The 17795-nt window shown below is 36.9% G+C and overlaps 1 protein-coding gene across 1 annotated transcript in view; it reads right to left on the bottom strand.

The window, feature by feature from the left end:
- Positions 1–7874: 7874 nt before the first annotated feature.
- The window catches only part of ADGRG6 (adhesion G protein-coupled receptor G6), a 135424-nt gene continuing 125503 nt past the window's right edge, over positions 7875–17795 (bottom strand). Inside the window, exons 23-25 of the mRNA XM_060283524.2 lie at positions 16491–16592; positions 15697–15849; positions 7875–10106 (exon numbers count right to left, since the gene is read on the bottom strand). Of these exons, the coding sequence (XP_060139507.1) occupies positions 9928–10106; positions 15697–15849; positions 16491–16592 (434 nt within the window). The 3' untranslated portion in view covers positions 7875–9927. The remainder of the gene's footprint in view (positions 10107–15696; positions 15850–16490; positions 16593–17795) is intronic.

Raw genomic sequence — 17795 nt, 5'->3', positions numbered from 1 at the left:
CTGGTTTCATATTTTCATTTGTCCTTTTTTATAGGAAAAAAGAATGTTGATAACTTTTATGACCATTTCCCGTGTAAGATCTGCCAATGGTCAGTAAATGACTTTTCTGTTACTTTTTGCCTAATGAAGGATGAAAAATAAATTGAAAGTTCTTCTACTCAAAGTTTCTTTTTGTTGTTATTGAGGGATTCTTCTGGCTTACTCTGCAGATCCCTCATCTATTTAGAAATATTTGTTCCTTTTTTAAGGACTAGACAAATGCCTGGACACGGGTTTTTGCCCGACAAGGAATTATGGGAGTAAGAAAGACCAGGAAACCTGTGCACAGTTCATCTGCCTTCATAGACCCAGGAAAAAGTACAATGGATAGGGAGGGGAGGGTCAGGACTCCTTTCAGTTGCTGTAGCATCTGCAGTGCAGCCACAGACACACCTGTCCTGCCCTCTGCCTTCAGTAGGAGCAGGTGTCCCCAGCTTAGAACCCGGGATCCAGCTGGACACTGGGTGTTTTCTGTCTTTGGGAGGCTGACTGACAGCGTGCTAGTAATAGCTAAGCAGAGCTTGCTCTTTGCATTTAATAGAAATTAAATGCATGGAATTTGACATATTCTGTCTGCAGTTTCCCTCTCATTTGTTAAGAAGATTTGAGGGACAATGTAGTCTGGCACAGAAAGAAAACCCAAGATTGTTATTATTTTATAAATCCATGATTTCCATGAATTCAGTTCTCATAGGAAATTTCAACTTATTGATTTGACTTCTTTCCCATTAGATCATGCTATCATCCTTGAAAAGCGATTTCGTTGGTTTTAAGAATAGGGAACTAAATGTGGTAAGGACTTGCTGACATATTTGAAGTCAGGAGAATAAGCAACTCTGAGTACATTTAACTTTGCTTTCTTGTAGCATATATTATAAAGATTGCAAAAGACCATATTGATATTTGCTCAAAGTAAGAAACAATTTAGTGGAGTACCTCTGCAAGAATTGTGGAGACAAATAGATGCACTGGGCATGGAAATGGAAAAGTAAATTATCTTCATATATTTGGAACAACTGTTATTAATCTACCTACACAGGCGAAGACCTTGCCTCTCTCCACACAACATCAGTAAGTTAACTCTACATATAAAAGAGACAGGAAGGAAAATTAGACCATAATGTAGGAATAAAATGCACAAAATATGTTAAATTTGAGATCTACTGAGTGGAAAGGGGAACCTAAAATCAGGTCTCTTAAGACTCTTTAAATAATTCCAGTGCCTTAGAAATGAGGGACTGTTTCAAGGTAATTTTTCAACCTAATCCCCACAACTGTATGAGGTGTTATAAGATATAAATGAAGAAAATAAAATCCCCATAATTATATAAGCTATTATAAAGCAGAGATGATGAAAAAATTAATAAACAACAACAAGAATACTTTGCCTCAGATTCCTCAGGCTTGTGCTTCTGTGCCCAGACAGTTCTAAAGAGAATCTTGATGCTAAAAAAAACCCTGACTCCACATGACCTTCGAGTCTGGGGCAGGTGTTTCTGGGGAAGGAGATGCGAAGTGAGGTGAGACACAGCTTTCCACTCTCCTGGAGCATCTTTGGAATCTGAAGGTAAAGCTGTTTCAGTGTTTGGTTTCTATTAATGAAATTTCCATGAACAAAACTACTTGATTTTGGACTTGCCAAGCCTCCACAATCTTACAACCCAATTCCTTGAAATAAAACTCTCTTTATATATACACATATCCTGTTGGTTTGGTTTCTCTGGAGAAGACTGAATACTCAAGAATGTTACATCTGTTATATAGTACATAACATATATGTACACACACACAATGCAACCACTGAAATGAATGAGCTCTACTGCCCCCCACATCAAGTTAAAACTAGCCTGCTGTCCAAGTGAACAGAACATCCTTTTAGGAGGATGCCCACCATGCCCTGGTTGTCTCTAGGTTTGAGGTTCAGGGTTCAAGAGAGAAGACAATAATCTCAGCTAAATGCTTGAGTTGCTTTCTTCTCGGTGAAGGAAGCAAACAGAACTCCACTTTGCATTCTTGGACAATTTTCATTTGCCTGAACAACATGGAACAATTTTTAAGAGTAGAACTATTTCATGAAACCTCACAGTTCATTTTCATGAGTTTTAGGAAATAGCACTACCATCATTTAGGAGACAGATTCTGGGTCCCTGCCCACCCCCACGCGAGCCTTTTAGAGGTTTGTGCTAACAAGAATTTAGAAGGAAAGAGGGATTAGGGTCCAGTGGATTTGCCCTGCTATTTTGTTGTGACTGAAGAAAGCAAGACTTTGCACATCATAATTCTACCCAGAAGCACTTGGAAGCCCTGAAAGCCCCTCACACCGGTGAGAGTAATGGACAGAAAAGGGGTGACTGAAAACAAGGAGAGGCCGTGAAATACAGCTTCCTCCCCATGACTCTGGGCTCATCACAGCCCCCTTCACCCCACATACATGCTAAGTGAGATATGGGGAAAATTAACTTGAGGATTAGGGAGAGAGTGCCTAAACTTCAAGTGCTCTTTTTGAGTGAACAGAGATCATGCAAAACAGCAGAACCAAAGTTAGGAAAAAGATTCTGTGAAGGAAAAATGTTCGAAGTGAATTGGAAATTATTTGGAAGAATGAAAGCCACAACTATGTTAGCAATCCCTTATAGCTTTTGCGGAGAAGGGAAAAAAACCAAAAAACCAACCAACACTTTTTAACTACAAACTGAGTTTTCTATAACTGTGGCAAAGACCTAGTAAAACATTGTCTAACCCTTGTTTGGAATCCTTGCTTGGAATCGTTCTTGAGAAAATGTCCTTTTTACAGTTCTTTATTTAGAAAACATTCTGTGTATATAGTTTTCTACCAAAGTTTTTGAAGAAATAATTTTCTATTACCTTCAGATTAAAATGTTAACTGGAAGTGGGCGAATCAAATAGTGACAACTTCTACTTGCAGAAATAGATCTGTTACTTTAAAAACAAATATTAAGATACTACTCTGGTAGCTGTATTGACCTCTAAGCTGTTCAAGCATCCCTCTCACCTCAAGCATCCCTCTCACCTCCACATCTTTGTATTGCCATAGATGATGTCCCATTGTAATGGGAAATCTGTAAACTGGTGTTTAATACAAATTAGGAGACTCTCAGGGCCCTTGAAAAGGAATCACATGAAATATTATGTCTTTAAAATGCTTCTTGGATATTTGGCAATGAGTTGCGCACTAGGAACTGCCCTCCATAACTTACGTGCACACAGCTGTCTCTAATTTGAATGCAAACCTGGCCGAGGCATCCAGAGCAAAGTTAAATAAGCTCCTCTGCACCGTGGGGCACGTCCATGTGCGTTTATTACGTGACACCTATTGGTTTTGTGTTTCTCACTTACCCAGCAAAAGACCCTGAATTGCCCATCTGAGGCATATTCTTGGCAACTGTCAAATCTGTTTTGCTTGCTGTCTTCGTATTTCCTGCTGATCTGTTTTCTTCTTTCCCTCTGTGGACCGTGCACAGCGTTGTAACACAGCTGGGGAGGAGAAATGGAACTTTTGTACCTATGTTGGGAGGATCATTAATTCCACAGATTTGCCGAAAGAAAACCAGGATTTTAATTCTGATTTTCACAATGAGTAAGTACTGCCTTACTGCTGGGGCATCTTCTCTTTTGTATCTGAGAGTGAATCTTCCTATTAATTTTATCTGCAAAAGATTTAATTAGTGCCCTGAAAATACTAAAGTGTTTGTATAGAAAAGACATTTATTTTGGAAATAAAAAAGACATAAAGATGTTTAAAAAAAAAGACATAGAATGCATGCATTCCCTTGAAACATTCAGATTGAACAAGATCAAATGATTTGCTTGACATTTAGTGTTTGGGTCTTCGGATTCTGTGTTTAAATAAAAACGACTAGAATTTTTCTATTTAAAGAAGTTAACGGGAACTATAAAATTCTAGTGATGAAAACGTTTTAGCTCTTAAGCAGCTTCTTTTATTTACCAGATAAATAAACTGAGGCCCACAGCAGAGAGGTGACATACTAAAGTCACATAGCACAGACCATTACCAGTGACCTTTCTTCTACATTCTGTGATTCCTTCAGAGTGAAGGAACTGTTGGCTTTAGCAAAATGGGGTCAATCTACCTTTGTAAGCCTTAAACAATAGTAATTCTATATGACTGCTTTCTCCAGTTCTTCTCATCCTTACTAGTTAACAGTATCACAGCTCACCATCCTTCCTGCAGGTTGTACCATGGCTTTCTCACTGGTGGAAACTGCTAGACAGTAATAGAACCCCGGCTAGTAAGCTGGTTGGTATCTCAGTTTTTTCTTTATATGCAATGAGTTAGCCAGAACAAAAACATATTTATCAGAAGTTCATACAAAGCAAGTCTAGCAAATATTGGATTTTCGTTAACCAGTTACCACTGTTCTCTCAGCAACCTAACAGTCATTCAAGGAAACTGATGAATTTATCAAATGCGGTTGAAGAGAAATAATTTTCAAATGATCAGTTCAGCTTGGTTTCTAAAACATCTCTTGACTTTATGTAGTAAAAGTAGAGAGAGAAAAATATCCCTCGGTCCCAGCTTCTTCAAAGTCTGGTCACAGGGCTCCACGAGGACCCTGTGTGCTCGTATATTAAATTCCCTATTGAAGCCAGTTTGAGCCAGAAAACAGTTCCCAAGGCAAGTGCTCAAAAGCGGGTTTGTGTACTTATTCATCTCAGACTTCTTTGAACCTAGTTCCTTTGAACCTAGTTCCTTTTCCAAAACTGTTAAAAAAGATTTAGAGTTAACATCAAACTTGGTATCGTTTTGTTCTTATCTTACTTGCCTGCATCATATAAGGTGACATTTAGCAATGAGGGTAAAGTATCTTGAACTGCGTGATGCTAATATGTTTTTTCCCCTTTACTTTGTATTTCTAGTCCATATCCTTACAAACTCATGCAAATCCGAGGTACTCTGAGATCTACTTTTCCAAAATATAAAATGCAAATGGACCAGGTAAACTCCATATAAATTCAATAAACACGAACAGAGCACCTGTTATGTAGCCAGCAGTATGCTATCACCTATGAAAATGATGAGAATAAACATAACTCAGTGCATCAGACCTTAATATTAATGTCATTCAGTAGAAGAGTCACACATATGAAAATTAAAAAACCCAAAATACAGTATAACGTGTCACGTTCAAGTGTGCTAGACATTGCAGGAGCTAACTATTTATTGCTCTTAACAGTATTATGGGAGACGATGTATTAGCTCTAATTTGGCAGTAATGATTACATTTCAGAGCTTTACAGATAAACTGATTTTTTTTAGCTAAAATAGTTTCAAATGTGACAGATCTGTCAGTTCAGGCCAGTGAACTCCTCGTAGGAAGGTTACAGGGTTGTCGTCACTTAATATCCTTGGTTGATTGATTGAACTTTAGGACGATGAAGGAGGAAAATACTGTGGTGCTCTGGAGATCTTTCTTTTGTTCTTAGAGTACTTAAACACTTTATTTTGCTATTATTGTGTTATTTTCTCACACGGTGTGACTATATATATCAATATTAAATTGTATTTAATGTGAATATCAAATGTTCTATTCTCACTGATATCCTGAATTTATAAAAATCATTTAAATTAATTCATGATGAAAATAAGCCAACCAGAAGATGTAACTTAAAAGATTAAAAAGGTTGTGGGGTAAGTGTGCAATCATTTGTCATCCAACTATTCTCAAATGTTTAAGATAAATCAATAAGGTTTGAGACTTTAGAATATTAAATGTTTGGTTATGAACTTGAAATAAACTACTTTTTCAAAACACACCAAATAAAAAATTTTAATAAGATGATTTGGAGAATGTACTTGCAAAAGCTACTCTAAGGGCAAACGCCATTTACCAGCTTATTTGAATTAATTTAGCCAAGGATTTGCATTCCCCGTAAGGTTGTTTCAAATTTTAATTTTATTCATATCCCCATCCTGATACTACTGCCCTTACAATACCCAACTTGTGAAGTGAGCCTCTAATTATTTTAATTGATAAAAATCAGGAAACTCAACACTGCCTCACTATCAGCCCCTCTATACCTCCTTGCTCATCTCATAACCTGTCCCTCAAACTCAGAAGAAAGCTATGCCTCTTCTCTTTGCCAGGGCTAACCCTGTCCCTGTAATTCTCATCATCCTCACCCTTGCACCTTCACATTTATTCTTATTTTTTCTCTAGGGAAGCATAAAAAGAAAACGGTTAAGTATTCTTCCTCGATATGAAGAGGGAGGGAAGGAAGAGAGAAAGGGAAGAAGTGAAGAAAAGCAGGAAAGTTGGGGGGAGGTAGACAGAGAAGGGGAGGGAGGGGGACAGAAAGAGGGAGAGAGATTTAGTGCTTCTATACAAGAAAAATAGATTGTTACTCGACTGGAAACACGGGCATTCTTCCAAAACATGGTATTTACAAAGCCCAATTCCTTCAGATTTCAAACTACTACAAACACTGGTCAGCCTGCAAATCAAATAAGTGTTTCCCACCTACTTCTCACTGCTGCTCCCTCAGCTTTAACCTGCTGTATGTAACTGCAAATGAAGCTTCAGCAAACGTTTGCCTGTTTTCCTAACACGGCTTGGCCAGGAGTTGTGAATGTTGGCTCAGAAGACCTGAGTGAGCAGTGACCAGCCAACAAGCCTCACAGCTTAGCACTGGGTAGGACCGTGAGCCAGAGTGGGCCTTGGCTCTCTGCAGAAGAGAGTTATCCTAACTAATCACAGCAAAAGGAAGGGAGGAGGTTCTGTTCTACTCATGCAAGTCAAGTTGGCTAAATTCTGTCATTTTCTAAGCCTCCTATAAATGTGAAAAAAAATATCCCATGACCTAACTTCTATGTAGTATTATTGATTTGTTTCCCTTTCAAGATGCTGAAGACTTCCCAAAAAGGAAACCTACATTGCTTTTAATTTGCCACAAAGCTTGGCTTTGCATCAGTCATCTTAAGAAAATCTAAGAACTTCAAAATGCATTAATCCCCAGTGAACTGAATCTTTCTAAAATATTCATTTTTAGTGTTTTGGCAAAGTAGCCCCATGTCACTAGCTTAATTGCTGCCAGGTTATTTTCCAGTTGTCAAATAATCTTTTCCTATTTAAGAGTCAGAAATAAAAACATTCACTCATAAAGGAATTGAATAATTTGGATCACAAACAACATAAGTATTTATTTGAAAAACATTTTCTATTTGAGTAAAATGGCAAATCAGGTATAGTAGCTTCTTACTACTAATTCTAATTTGCACTCACAGTCACTTTTTATTCATCAAATTCAGAGATACTACTACAGAAAACTATTTCACAAAGTATTTAGAAAAAAATATATACAGTCTCTCTGATAAAAAGTTAATTAAAAGGACAAAGCCAGGCAATATAAATGTAAGATATAAAACAAGCTCACATTTATAAACACAAATAAATAAATATATACAAAAGAGTCTACGTCAACATTGAACAAATAAAAGCTTTACAATGCAAGTCATCGTGACAGCAATGGAAAATACCTCAAGATCTTAGACTGACTCTAACATAATGTTAAAAAAAAAGAAAATAAAAACAACCAAAAATACCCCAGAGAGTCTAAATTGATATTATTCTCAAAGTTAAGCTAAACTAAATTTTGGCTCCACAGCTAAATTCCTGTGTTTCTGCTCTCATGCGGGGCTAGATGAAAGTGAGCACTACATGCGCAGAACTGAGGGTAGAATTTGACTCAGTCTTTTAAATCCACTTGCAAATGTTTCTATTCAGCTGTTTATCCATTGTTTCTTTCCTTACCGGATTACTGGAAATTTATAAAGTGGAGCTGATATTGTTGTCCAATTTGAAAAAAAAAAAAAAGTTTTCCCAGATCTGGATGAAGACAAGTAGAAATCAAAGCTATTTTTAAAGCTATCTCTTAATTACTTTTAACTGAATAAGCACTTTGGGTAGAAATCTCACAGTCGAAAGCTAATTAAATTCTACCATCTCTAAGGCTTGGGGGAAAGTATATGAAGATTCAGTGACTATTTAAGGTTAATTTTCACCTAGATGTAACCTCTGCCCAAATAAGCAGCCTGTTAATATAGATGCCTAGAGAAAAGGACATGGCTCTACTGTAGGGTCTTGGTGACCTTAGATTTACTATCCTTTCCTACTACCTACACCCCTCCCCTGTGAAGGCCAAGCTGGGCAATGCTCCTGTCTTCCAGAACAGTGTTCCAGGATGCTACAAAATGGAACAGTATGAAAACCCATTATCATCCCTTTAAGTCTGGCCAAAAGCTTCATGATTGAAGATCAGCAAAAGCTGAGAGGCCCCTTGTTTGCTGCATAGCCTGAAAGCTTTCCTATGTTTCAGACTGAGAGCTACCCGCTTCCTGCACAGAGAGAAAGGTCCCCAGGTGCTCAGTCTGGTTTCTGCCTTTAAGCAGTTTGGTTCTGCCAGAATGTCTCATCTTCTCATCGCTTAGGCTGCCACCTCCCAGAACCTGAAACATCTCAGATAACCTACAGCAAATGTAAAGGTACAGCATGTACTGAGACCGATTTCTAAGAAACTGGATATGAGTCCATCATTTAAGAACAATTAAAATGTGGTCTCTTACACATTCACTAGCAAACATATTCCTCAGGACAGTTTGATAGTTAGGTTAAGCTGCTTAATATTATGCATGGCTTATATGCAGAGACCTAATCCATAAATAACACCCCATCTGTCTTGCCAGACCTCCTCTGGTTCTTATAATCAGAGGACTTATGTACAAATAGTTTGCAGACTGGCAAACGTAGACCCACACAATTATAAATTATTTTGATTATGATAAGTCACCCACGTAAGTCTCAGTTTATATTCTTTGGAACAAAACTCTGGAAAGAGGAAGTAAGAGGCTTTTCATTTGTGCAAATGGAAATGTCTTAAAAAGTCTCTGGAGCAAAGACAAGACCATAGAGTCTCAATGGTTGTTTTTCCCAAAAGGGAGAGACTACTGTACACGGCATGCCTAATGGAAATCTGCATTCCTCCCATGAGCCCGCAGCTCAATGTACAGTAGAGCAGCAAAAGCAGAGGTGTAAGAGGGTCATTCTTCAGCTCCTGGGAGCTCCACTCTAATGGAACATCAACACTAAACTTGATTCAAATGTATAGGACTAAATTATAATTAATGATGATGCTTAAGCCTTGTGTCTTGAATAGGATAAGTGAAATAACATGGCCTCTTATTAACTAGGTCAAAATTTGGGGAATTCTTTCTTTCTTAAGCATGTTGTGGTCTTCAGGGTTAAACATCTGAGATAAGGAGAAAAAAATCCTTTCTAAACTTTGAGTCAGACATTAAATACTCTTTTGTATCTGTGGTTGAAATTTCATTTAAAAAGAGGAAATGCTAATGCATTCATAGAAACCAGCACTGAGATGGGACCTGCGGGCATCTGAGATAGTTATAAATATTAGTATGCTTTTGATTGCAGAGAAAGATGATGGAGCAGGTGGCCATATCCAAATCTAATTATTATGTGGGGTGTGAATGAGCTCTAAACTAGGGCTTGTCCCAAGCTCGGCCTGTCCCTTGCCCTCTAATTTTACTATTCCACCCCACAGCCCAAGTTCTGATTGATCCATTCAATCATATAGTTAAAAAAATCCTATCCCTGTGGCTACTGAGTGCTGCTCTTAGTACTGAAGTTGAGTGATGGTGGAAACTCCCCCATGGAAGAAATACACTGAAAAGACAGATTTTGAATTTCACAAAAGCCTTCTTCACAAAACACATTCTTCATATATATGCAGTTACCTAGGTAATACCACGTTTACATCTGCTAGTCAGAGTTTTCACAGCTTGCACATCTTCACGTTGCTGCAGACTGATGTCTCTTCCTTATATTAAAGATATTAAAACTTTGTGCTGTGGCTGAAGGTGTCTGACATGATAATATTTTTATAGAAATTATCTGAATGAGCATTGCAATAACCCTTGACCTTATCAATGACCTGATGGACAGGGATGATTGATGTTTGTTCTCCATCAGCATGGGTCAGTTTTGATGAGAACTTGTCCATGGGAGCATTGTCTGCAAGAAATGATACAAGAAATTAGGCTACAAAATGAGCTGGTGACATGCCTAAGGGCTAACGTTCTGAACGCTCTTTTGCACATTAAAGAAGATCACAAAGGAAATGAAGCTCTGGTTCTTTCTTAGTTTAGGTAATAGGCAGCACTAAAATGTCATGTTTTTCATCTTCAAAGCGCATCCTTGCATATGAAAGAATGTTAATGTGCCTTCTAGTAATTTGTGTTGGGAGTTGTTTTAAGAAATATTCTTGTAAGTGGTATTTTTCAAAGAGCCAGTGAATAGAATAATCAGAAAATTGCTGCAAAAATATATGTGGCAAATCAATCAAACAAGGTAGTAACAGATTATATAACAAATGAATTAAAAGGTGCTGAACTATCTGTGGAAGAAATGATATGATGTCTATGATATGTTTTCAAAATAATACATGGAGGGGAAAATGTGTAGGTGGCTATGAGTTGATATGAACAAGGAGATTCATTATATTATCCTCTCTATTTTTCATATGTTTGACACTTTTCATAATACAATTTTTAATAAAATATAATTTAAAGAATTTTGGAAAAGACAAGTGAATAAAAAAAACATAAAGGCTATTTTGAACACATTTTCTCATGGAAAAAACCTGTAAAATGATTGCAATATAGAAAAAAGGTATCTTTTATTAATTATTCTTAAATTATAAAAATCAAAATTATCTTTATCAGAAATATTTTAAGTATATATTTTCTTTAACTATGCTACAGTCTCAGAATGATGTTATTGCTGGCAGCACTAATATCAGAGCAATTGATAGCAATAAAGGACTGCTAAATATGTTTCTGTTCTGAATTTTCCAATATCACATATTTAAATATTATTTTCCTAGACCCAAAGCTTTCTAAAAGTGATACAGCTAGTGCCCTGAAACTCAGCTAAGCACTATTATCTACAAATACATACGGCTGTCTTCATGTATCTTGTAGGTATCTGCTTTCCACATTTTGGAGAAAAATGCTGTCTTAAAATTAACTACAGAGATTTCACATCAATGAAAGAGCAAATGACCTTCTACAAAGTCCTCAGTTCCCTACAGTTGTATCTTTTCTATTCACTGTGGAAGAGGCAAAAACTCTATCATGAAAACCTGCTTCTAGGAATCATGGCTGAAAAATTGGAATGTTCACTCTAGGTGTTTTATATTTTGAGTAAGTTTGACCCAGTAAGTGACATAACATTAAAAATCCTCAATAATTGGTAAAAGCCATCATCATTTTATCTGTTGTCTTTGGAAACGGCTCAGATTGTTCAAGTGTGGTCTTGGTGTTGGAGCAGACACTAAATAAAATGAAGGCTAAAATAGAAAATGGAGTGTCTATCCCACTAAAGGAAGCAAGAGAGAACAGATGGCCTTTGCGAAGAGTGGGCAGACCGAAGCACGGTGGAATGATCATGTCCCAGGATTGGTGAGAAAAAAGCTCAGGGAGGCATTTTATAAGACCCCCTCCCCATTCGGCTCTCAGCAAGCTGATTGATTCTGTGCTTTCCTTCAGTTCGTACGTTCACTAGCCATTGGTTTTCTGTTGGGAATTTTTCTATTGACTTAAATCTCAATAATGAACAATTTGTACTTGATGTTTTTAGAAAGCCACACATCCTCAAAGAAACTTCAAGGATACAATCACTCTGCTTCGCTGACAACTTCCAGGGTCACATTCTTTTTAGAGATTTTGACCAGCTCCATTCCAAATACGTGACCCAATTTTCTGGGTCTTCACCATCTAAGTAGGTAAAATTCTGAGCAAGGTTTGTATTTCAACATATATGCTATTCCCAGTCCTCTGGGTAGCTATTATATGGTGGATAATATAGATTTTGATTATGGCTGCAAGTTTGAAAACCAGGGGCTAGGGAAATGAACTATTATTTCACCTATGCTTAAATTTCAAGCAGACAAAAGTCCTCAAAAAGCAGGCTTGGAATCGACAATTTCTCTTTTATGACTTCTGTGAATGTACTGTGACATATCCAGTAATTCATAAGAGCAGCGAAAAAGTAAAGAATTTCACTCTGTTCTATAACAAACCTCTCAAGTACTGCTTTTTTTTTTTCATTATTTTACCTGGTAATGTGACCCACTAACTCCAGAGCATGGTACATTTCCTAGAAGGAGCGGCTTGCAGACACCCCCATGCAGAGAAGAGCCAGCACAGCACAGGACCATTTGAAATTTCAGAAACTCCAGCTCAGTGCAGGAATTTCCTTGTGCTAGCTGAGAAGTATTGTAAAGAACAAGCAACTTTGCTGGTGCGGCAAGAGTCTTAGTTTAATCCATGCAAGTATTCTCTTACTACCTTGCAAAAAATTCATGCATTCAAAGAAGTAATAAAAGTTTACCTGAATGATCCACTTTTGTTGAAGGAATGCTCTTAGAAGACATTATCTACACCATAAACATATGAATCAATGCCAAGAAATAAACCATCTAGATATCCATGATGCTATGCAGTGACTTTTTGCACACCCTGAGTGACCCAAGAACGTCAGCAGTTTCACTGAGAACTGGCTAGCTCGCAGAAGACCGTTTGTACGTCAGCTGATCGGAAACTAGAATTTATTATACCGTGGAAGTAACGTCATACAGCTGACTACATCCTTATACTTGTTGACAAAAACCCATTTAACCCCAAGGATTTTAAAAGAAACAGAAAAACATTAATGAATTCTTAAAAAAAAAAATACACAAGATTTTGAAATAGTTAAGTTTTCCTTAGGTACCCCCATTTCTGCAATTCATTTTATCTTCTAGTCAGTTTTCCCCATGATGCTTACTATTTCCAAATATTTTAATACTTCCAAAATGTCCTCTGTTCCAAATTATGTACTTTGTTATCTTCTTTTGCCTTTTAATAGTGGTTCTTTAGGTCAACTATTAGCTGTGTTAAGAGGAAAACAATTCAATTGGTCTAATTCCTATTCATTCACAACTGACTTACAATGCATTAAGTATTTGCATTTTAGAAGGGGAAACAAAATGAGTACTGATTTTAAGGCTGATTAAATAAAGTAAAAAGTTCACTTATTATAAGTACAGTTGAGCCTTGAACAATGGCAAGGGTTAAGGGCACTGACCCTCCTGCACAGTTGAAAATCTGAGTATAATTTACAGTTGACCCTCTGTGTCTGAGGTTCCTCTGTAGCTGCAGTTCTGTATCCATGTATTCAGCCAACTGCAGATCATGTACTACTATTTGTTGTTGTTACTACTGAAAAAAGTCTGTGTTTAAGTGGACCTGTACAGTTCAAACCTGTGTTGTTCAAGAGTCAACTGTACAAGATGTTTTGTGCCAGGGAACTACCAATTAGGTAGAATTATCTATCTCAGACTATATACCTGTTATTAATTTTCTTACACAGGTGTTTCGAGCAGGAGTGCACAGACCTCTTAATTTTAGGCAAAACTGTTTGTGTGCAGGACTCAAAGCCTGCACTCAAAGGCTGGAAGAGAGTCCACAGCTTTTATTCAATTCCCCAAAATGTCCCTGACTCCAAGAAACTTTAAAAACTGCTGTACTAAGCTGCTCCAAGTTTTCAGATCTTTCTTTACTTAACCTTGGAATTAAAAACCTCAGTAAACATTCATACTTTTTTTCCACAGTGCTATCTTGAATCCCAGGCAGTGGGGACCCTAGTGGCACAAGCAAGGACATGTGGAAGGATTCAAATGTACATACGGGTCATTTGAAATTCAAATGTTTGCAATGTGAACATTTATAGACACATTGCACAAATCACTCTCTGCCTGCAAAAAGCTAAATATGAATCTTTTTGGTGTCATTCGCCTTTGCCTACATTAATTAGCTAAACAAATACAAAATTTATTTCCATTATCCTTTTAGAATCATCTTTAATTAGGAAAGTACTGGATGCTGAGTGTTGAGAGCTGATTGCTCGAGGTTTAATTAGTATTTAAAAGTAGCATTTCTGCTATTTTCAATTGAAATTATTAAAGGATTACACCTTTTCACACTGCTCACTGGCTATCAAGGACTGCAAAATAGTCTTCACAGGCTTATGTCATTTTATTTCACTTCACTTTGTTGTCCTTCATAGATTACAGTTGTTTTTTTTTTGCTTCCTTCTTTCATAAAGTATTTTTTTTAACATCTGTATTGGAGTATAATTGCTTTACAATGTTGTGTTAGTTTCTGCTGTATAACAAAGTGAATCCGCTATGCATATACATATATTCCCCATATCTCCTCCCTTTTGCGTCTCCCTCCCACCCTCCCTATCCCACCCCTCTAGGTGGTCACAAAGCACTGAGCTGATCTCCCTGTGCTATGCGGCTGCTTCCCACTAGCTATCTATTTTACATTTGATAGTGTATATATGTCAATGCTACTCTCTCACTTGTCCCAGCTTACCCTTCCCCCTCCCCGTGTCCTTGAGTCCATTCTCTACGTCTGCGTCTTTATTCCTGTCCTGCCCCTAGGTTCATCAGAATCTTTTTTTTCTTTTTTTAGATTCCATATATATGTGTTAGCATACGGTATCTGTTTTTCTCTTTCTGACTTAATCTCTCTGTATGACAGACTCTAGGTCAATCCACCTCACTACAAATAATTCAATTTCATTTTTTTTATGGCTGAGTAATATTATATTGTATATATGTGCCACATCTTCTTTATATTTTTTATAAATTATAGTTTTTATAAATTGAAGTTTTGTGGCAACCCTGTGTGGTCAGATGACAGGATAAGCATTTTTTTTTAGCAATGAAGTACTTTTTAAAATTAAGGTGTGTACATTTTTTGACATAATTGTATTGTACACTTAATAGACTGCAGTATAGTGTAAACATAATTTTTATAGGCACTGGGAAACCAAAAACTTTGTGTGACTCTATTGCAATACTCGCTTTATTATAGTGGTCTGAAACCAAATTCACAGTATGTCCAAGGTCTGCCTGTATTTGCACACTGTCTTCAGGATTGTTCCTATACATGCTCGGTGTCAGAAAGTGTGATCATTGTAAATATCATGAAGATTCAGTAGATGAACAAAGACACGGTGTTTCTCACCATCCTGTATCACCTTCCAAGTATGATGCTCCCTATTTCATACTTAGTCAGTGATTTGAAGAGCAATTGCCAATAACTCTTCCAATGGTTAAGGACTTAGGTATTTTTTTCTCTTTTGACTGAGGAATAATTGACATATATCATTATATTAGTTTTAGGTGTACAACATTATGATTTTATATTTGTATATATTTCAAAGGACTTAAGTCTTAACTGTAACATGTAAGCTGGATGGTATTTCTTTCTGTTCCCCTGCCAACTTGCCAAGTAACTTTCCTACTATGCTGAAATAATCTACAACTCAATTTCTGTACTTTTTAAATAAAAACACATAACTTTTTAAAACAAGAGACCATACCTTTTAAGGAAAATTAAGTTTTAAAGCAAATGAAGTTACAAAAATATTCAGAGTTAATGATATTCTGGTAATATAGATTCAATTTTGGTTGCAATATTTTTAAAAAAGACAAAATATTCACAAAGATGTCCCAGAGAACATCTTTACCATGGCCAGAGTGACTCACCGGTGTGGCTATTCCTTTTGAAGTAGGTGGTAGAGCTGTATTTAGACTTGGATGTAAGGTAGGTTGAGTTAGAGCCAATGGAGCTTGAGGACAAAGATTTTCCTAGATTATCAGAACTTTTCTTGATGATATTGGTAGCTGTCTTACTCCAGTCTGAAAGAAATGACATCTCTCCATGAGTCTGCTTTGGGGGGAATATACTCTGCCCTGAAGAATCATCACCACATTATTTAAGTAACTGATCCAGAGCATTAGATGTTCTGACACGCTGGCAGTGACTCACACGAGAGACTGACATGTCAACAATAACATCCTGAAGAAAGATAAAAGTTTCTTACTTTGACCCTATGTTTAAAATTGTACTTTAATATATTAAGGGTGAGAAGTAACCACTGGTGGTTAAAAAAAAAAGTAATATTCTTCTTCCGGGATTTTTTTATATTGAGAAAGATCTCTTTGCCTAATAATGTAATTAAAGACTTCAAAAATATGGACAGGTATGTATGGTATAGTGGATATATGAGTTGTTAAATTAGACATGAAACCTTGGGCAACTCACTTAACCTGTCTGGAATTCATGCTCCTCCTTTGTAAAATAGGAAGGTCAGGCCTAGCGTCCTCAGATCTCTTGCAGTCCTAATAATCTAAGACTACAACTAAGCATCTCTATATACACTGCCTTTACAGCTTGCTACCACTGGGACTGGGTTGCTCAGACCACAGAAAATCAAAATGACAAAGGTTTCTAACTACTCTCCGATGTAAGAAAAACGATCACCAACATGCTCCTTTACCTGAGTTGTCTGCTAATCGAAATCGACCACAGCAGAGGTGCCGTCTCCACTGCTTCTGAACGTTCTCCTTCATAGCACAGTGGAAGATAAATATAAATAAGCCTGGGATGAAAGAAAATATAAACAATTAGGCCAAAGGACACATTTTTAAAGGTAAACCTTACACAACATATGGATTTATTTTAATTTAAATTTTTTTACATCCAAATCACTAAGAAACAGATCCTAAGGAATCTTTAGGTATGCAGTAGATGTTTTAATCCTTTAGAACAAACATGGAGGATCAGATAAAACTAGAACGATTACATGGATCTAATTCTGTCTTTGTTTTGTTTGGTATTCGTTATGACTTAACCTAAAGACTAAGCTGAAATAGGCAATATTCAATGTAAGAGGCATTTATATTTCCCTTATATCTGTTTCAAAATTATGTGAAAACATTTCACAAAATTTAGAAAAAAAGAGAAAACTGAAAACATCCATGAGCTCATCATCTATTTCAACTTGTATATTCTAAGCTATTTTATGTAAGCATATTATTGTAAGTTTGGGCAATAGAAAAGTGGTATTTTTACAAGTCAAAAATGGGCCCAAATCAGCAAATGCATGTGGCTCCACCTGGCCTGCTTTAGTTTCTCAATACTTTAATGCAGAAATATTTCTGTATTGTCAAGTGGTCTTCATATTTAGTCACTCCCTGCATCTATCAAAAACTAATTGTGTCATTCGTGCTTTGGGAGCCAACCCCTTTTAACTTTTCAAGGAATTTGCTTCTGCCTTTTTATTCTCCCTTTGCTGCCTCAATTTCTCCCTCTATTCCTCCATACTTGGGTTATTCCCATTACTTACAAGCATATTCTAGTAACTCTCTTTTAAGTAATCGAACAAATAATTTCTCCTTTGAGCCCCAATCTTCTTCCAGCTTCCACTTCTTCATTCCCTTTCTCAGTACAACGTGAAATGGTTAACTTTCGCCATCTCTACCTTTTCTCATTTCTTTTCTTCTCAACCTGCTTCAAATAGGTTACTATCCACAGCTACAAGGCCACTACAACTGCTCTTGTGAAGGTCACAGGGACTTCCCTATTGCTAACTCAGTTTTCATTCCTGTTTTACTAGATCTCTGAACAGTATTCAACACAATTGACCATTCTCTCATTTTTGAAATACATCCTTGGTACCACTTTCTCCTAGGCGTCTTCTTAATTTGCTTCCTGGTATCTGTAGCACATCCCTCGGCTTTACTTTTAAAGGCTGACACATCCATGACTCAGCCCTGGATTTCCATCTTTTCTACGGCTACAC

The sequence above is a fragment of the Globicephala melas genome, chromosome 14 (genome assembly GCF_963455315.2).
Source record: "Globicephala melas chromosome 14, mGloMel1.2, whole genome shotgun sequence".
NCBI lineage: Eukaryota > Metazoa > Chordata > Mammalia > Artiodactyla > Delphinidae > Globicephala > Globicephala melas.
The sequence above is the reverse complement of the archived record's forward strand: the minus strand, read 5'-3'. Positions and strand labels throughout refer to the sequence as shown.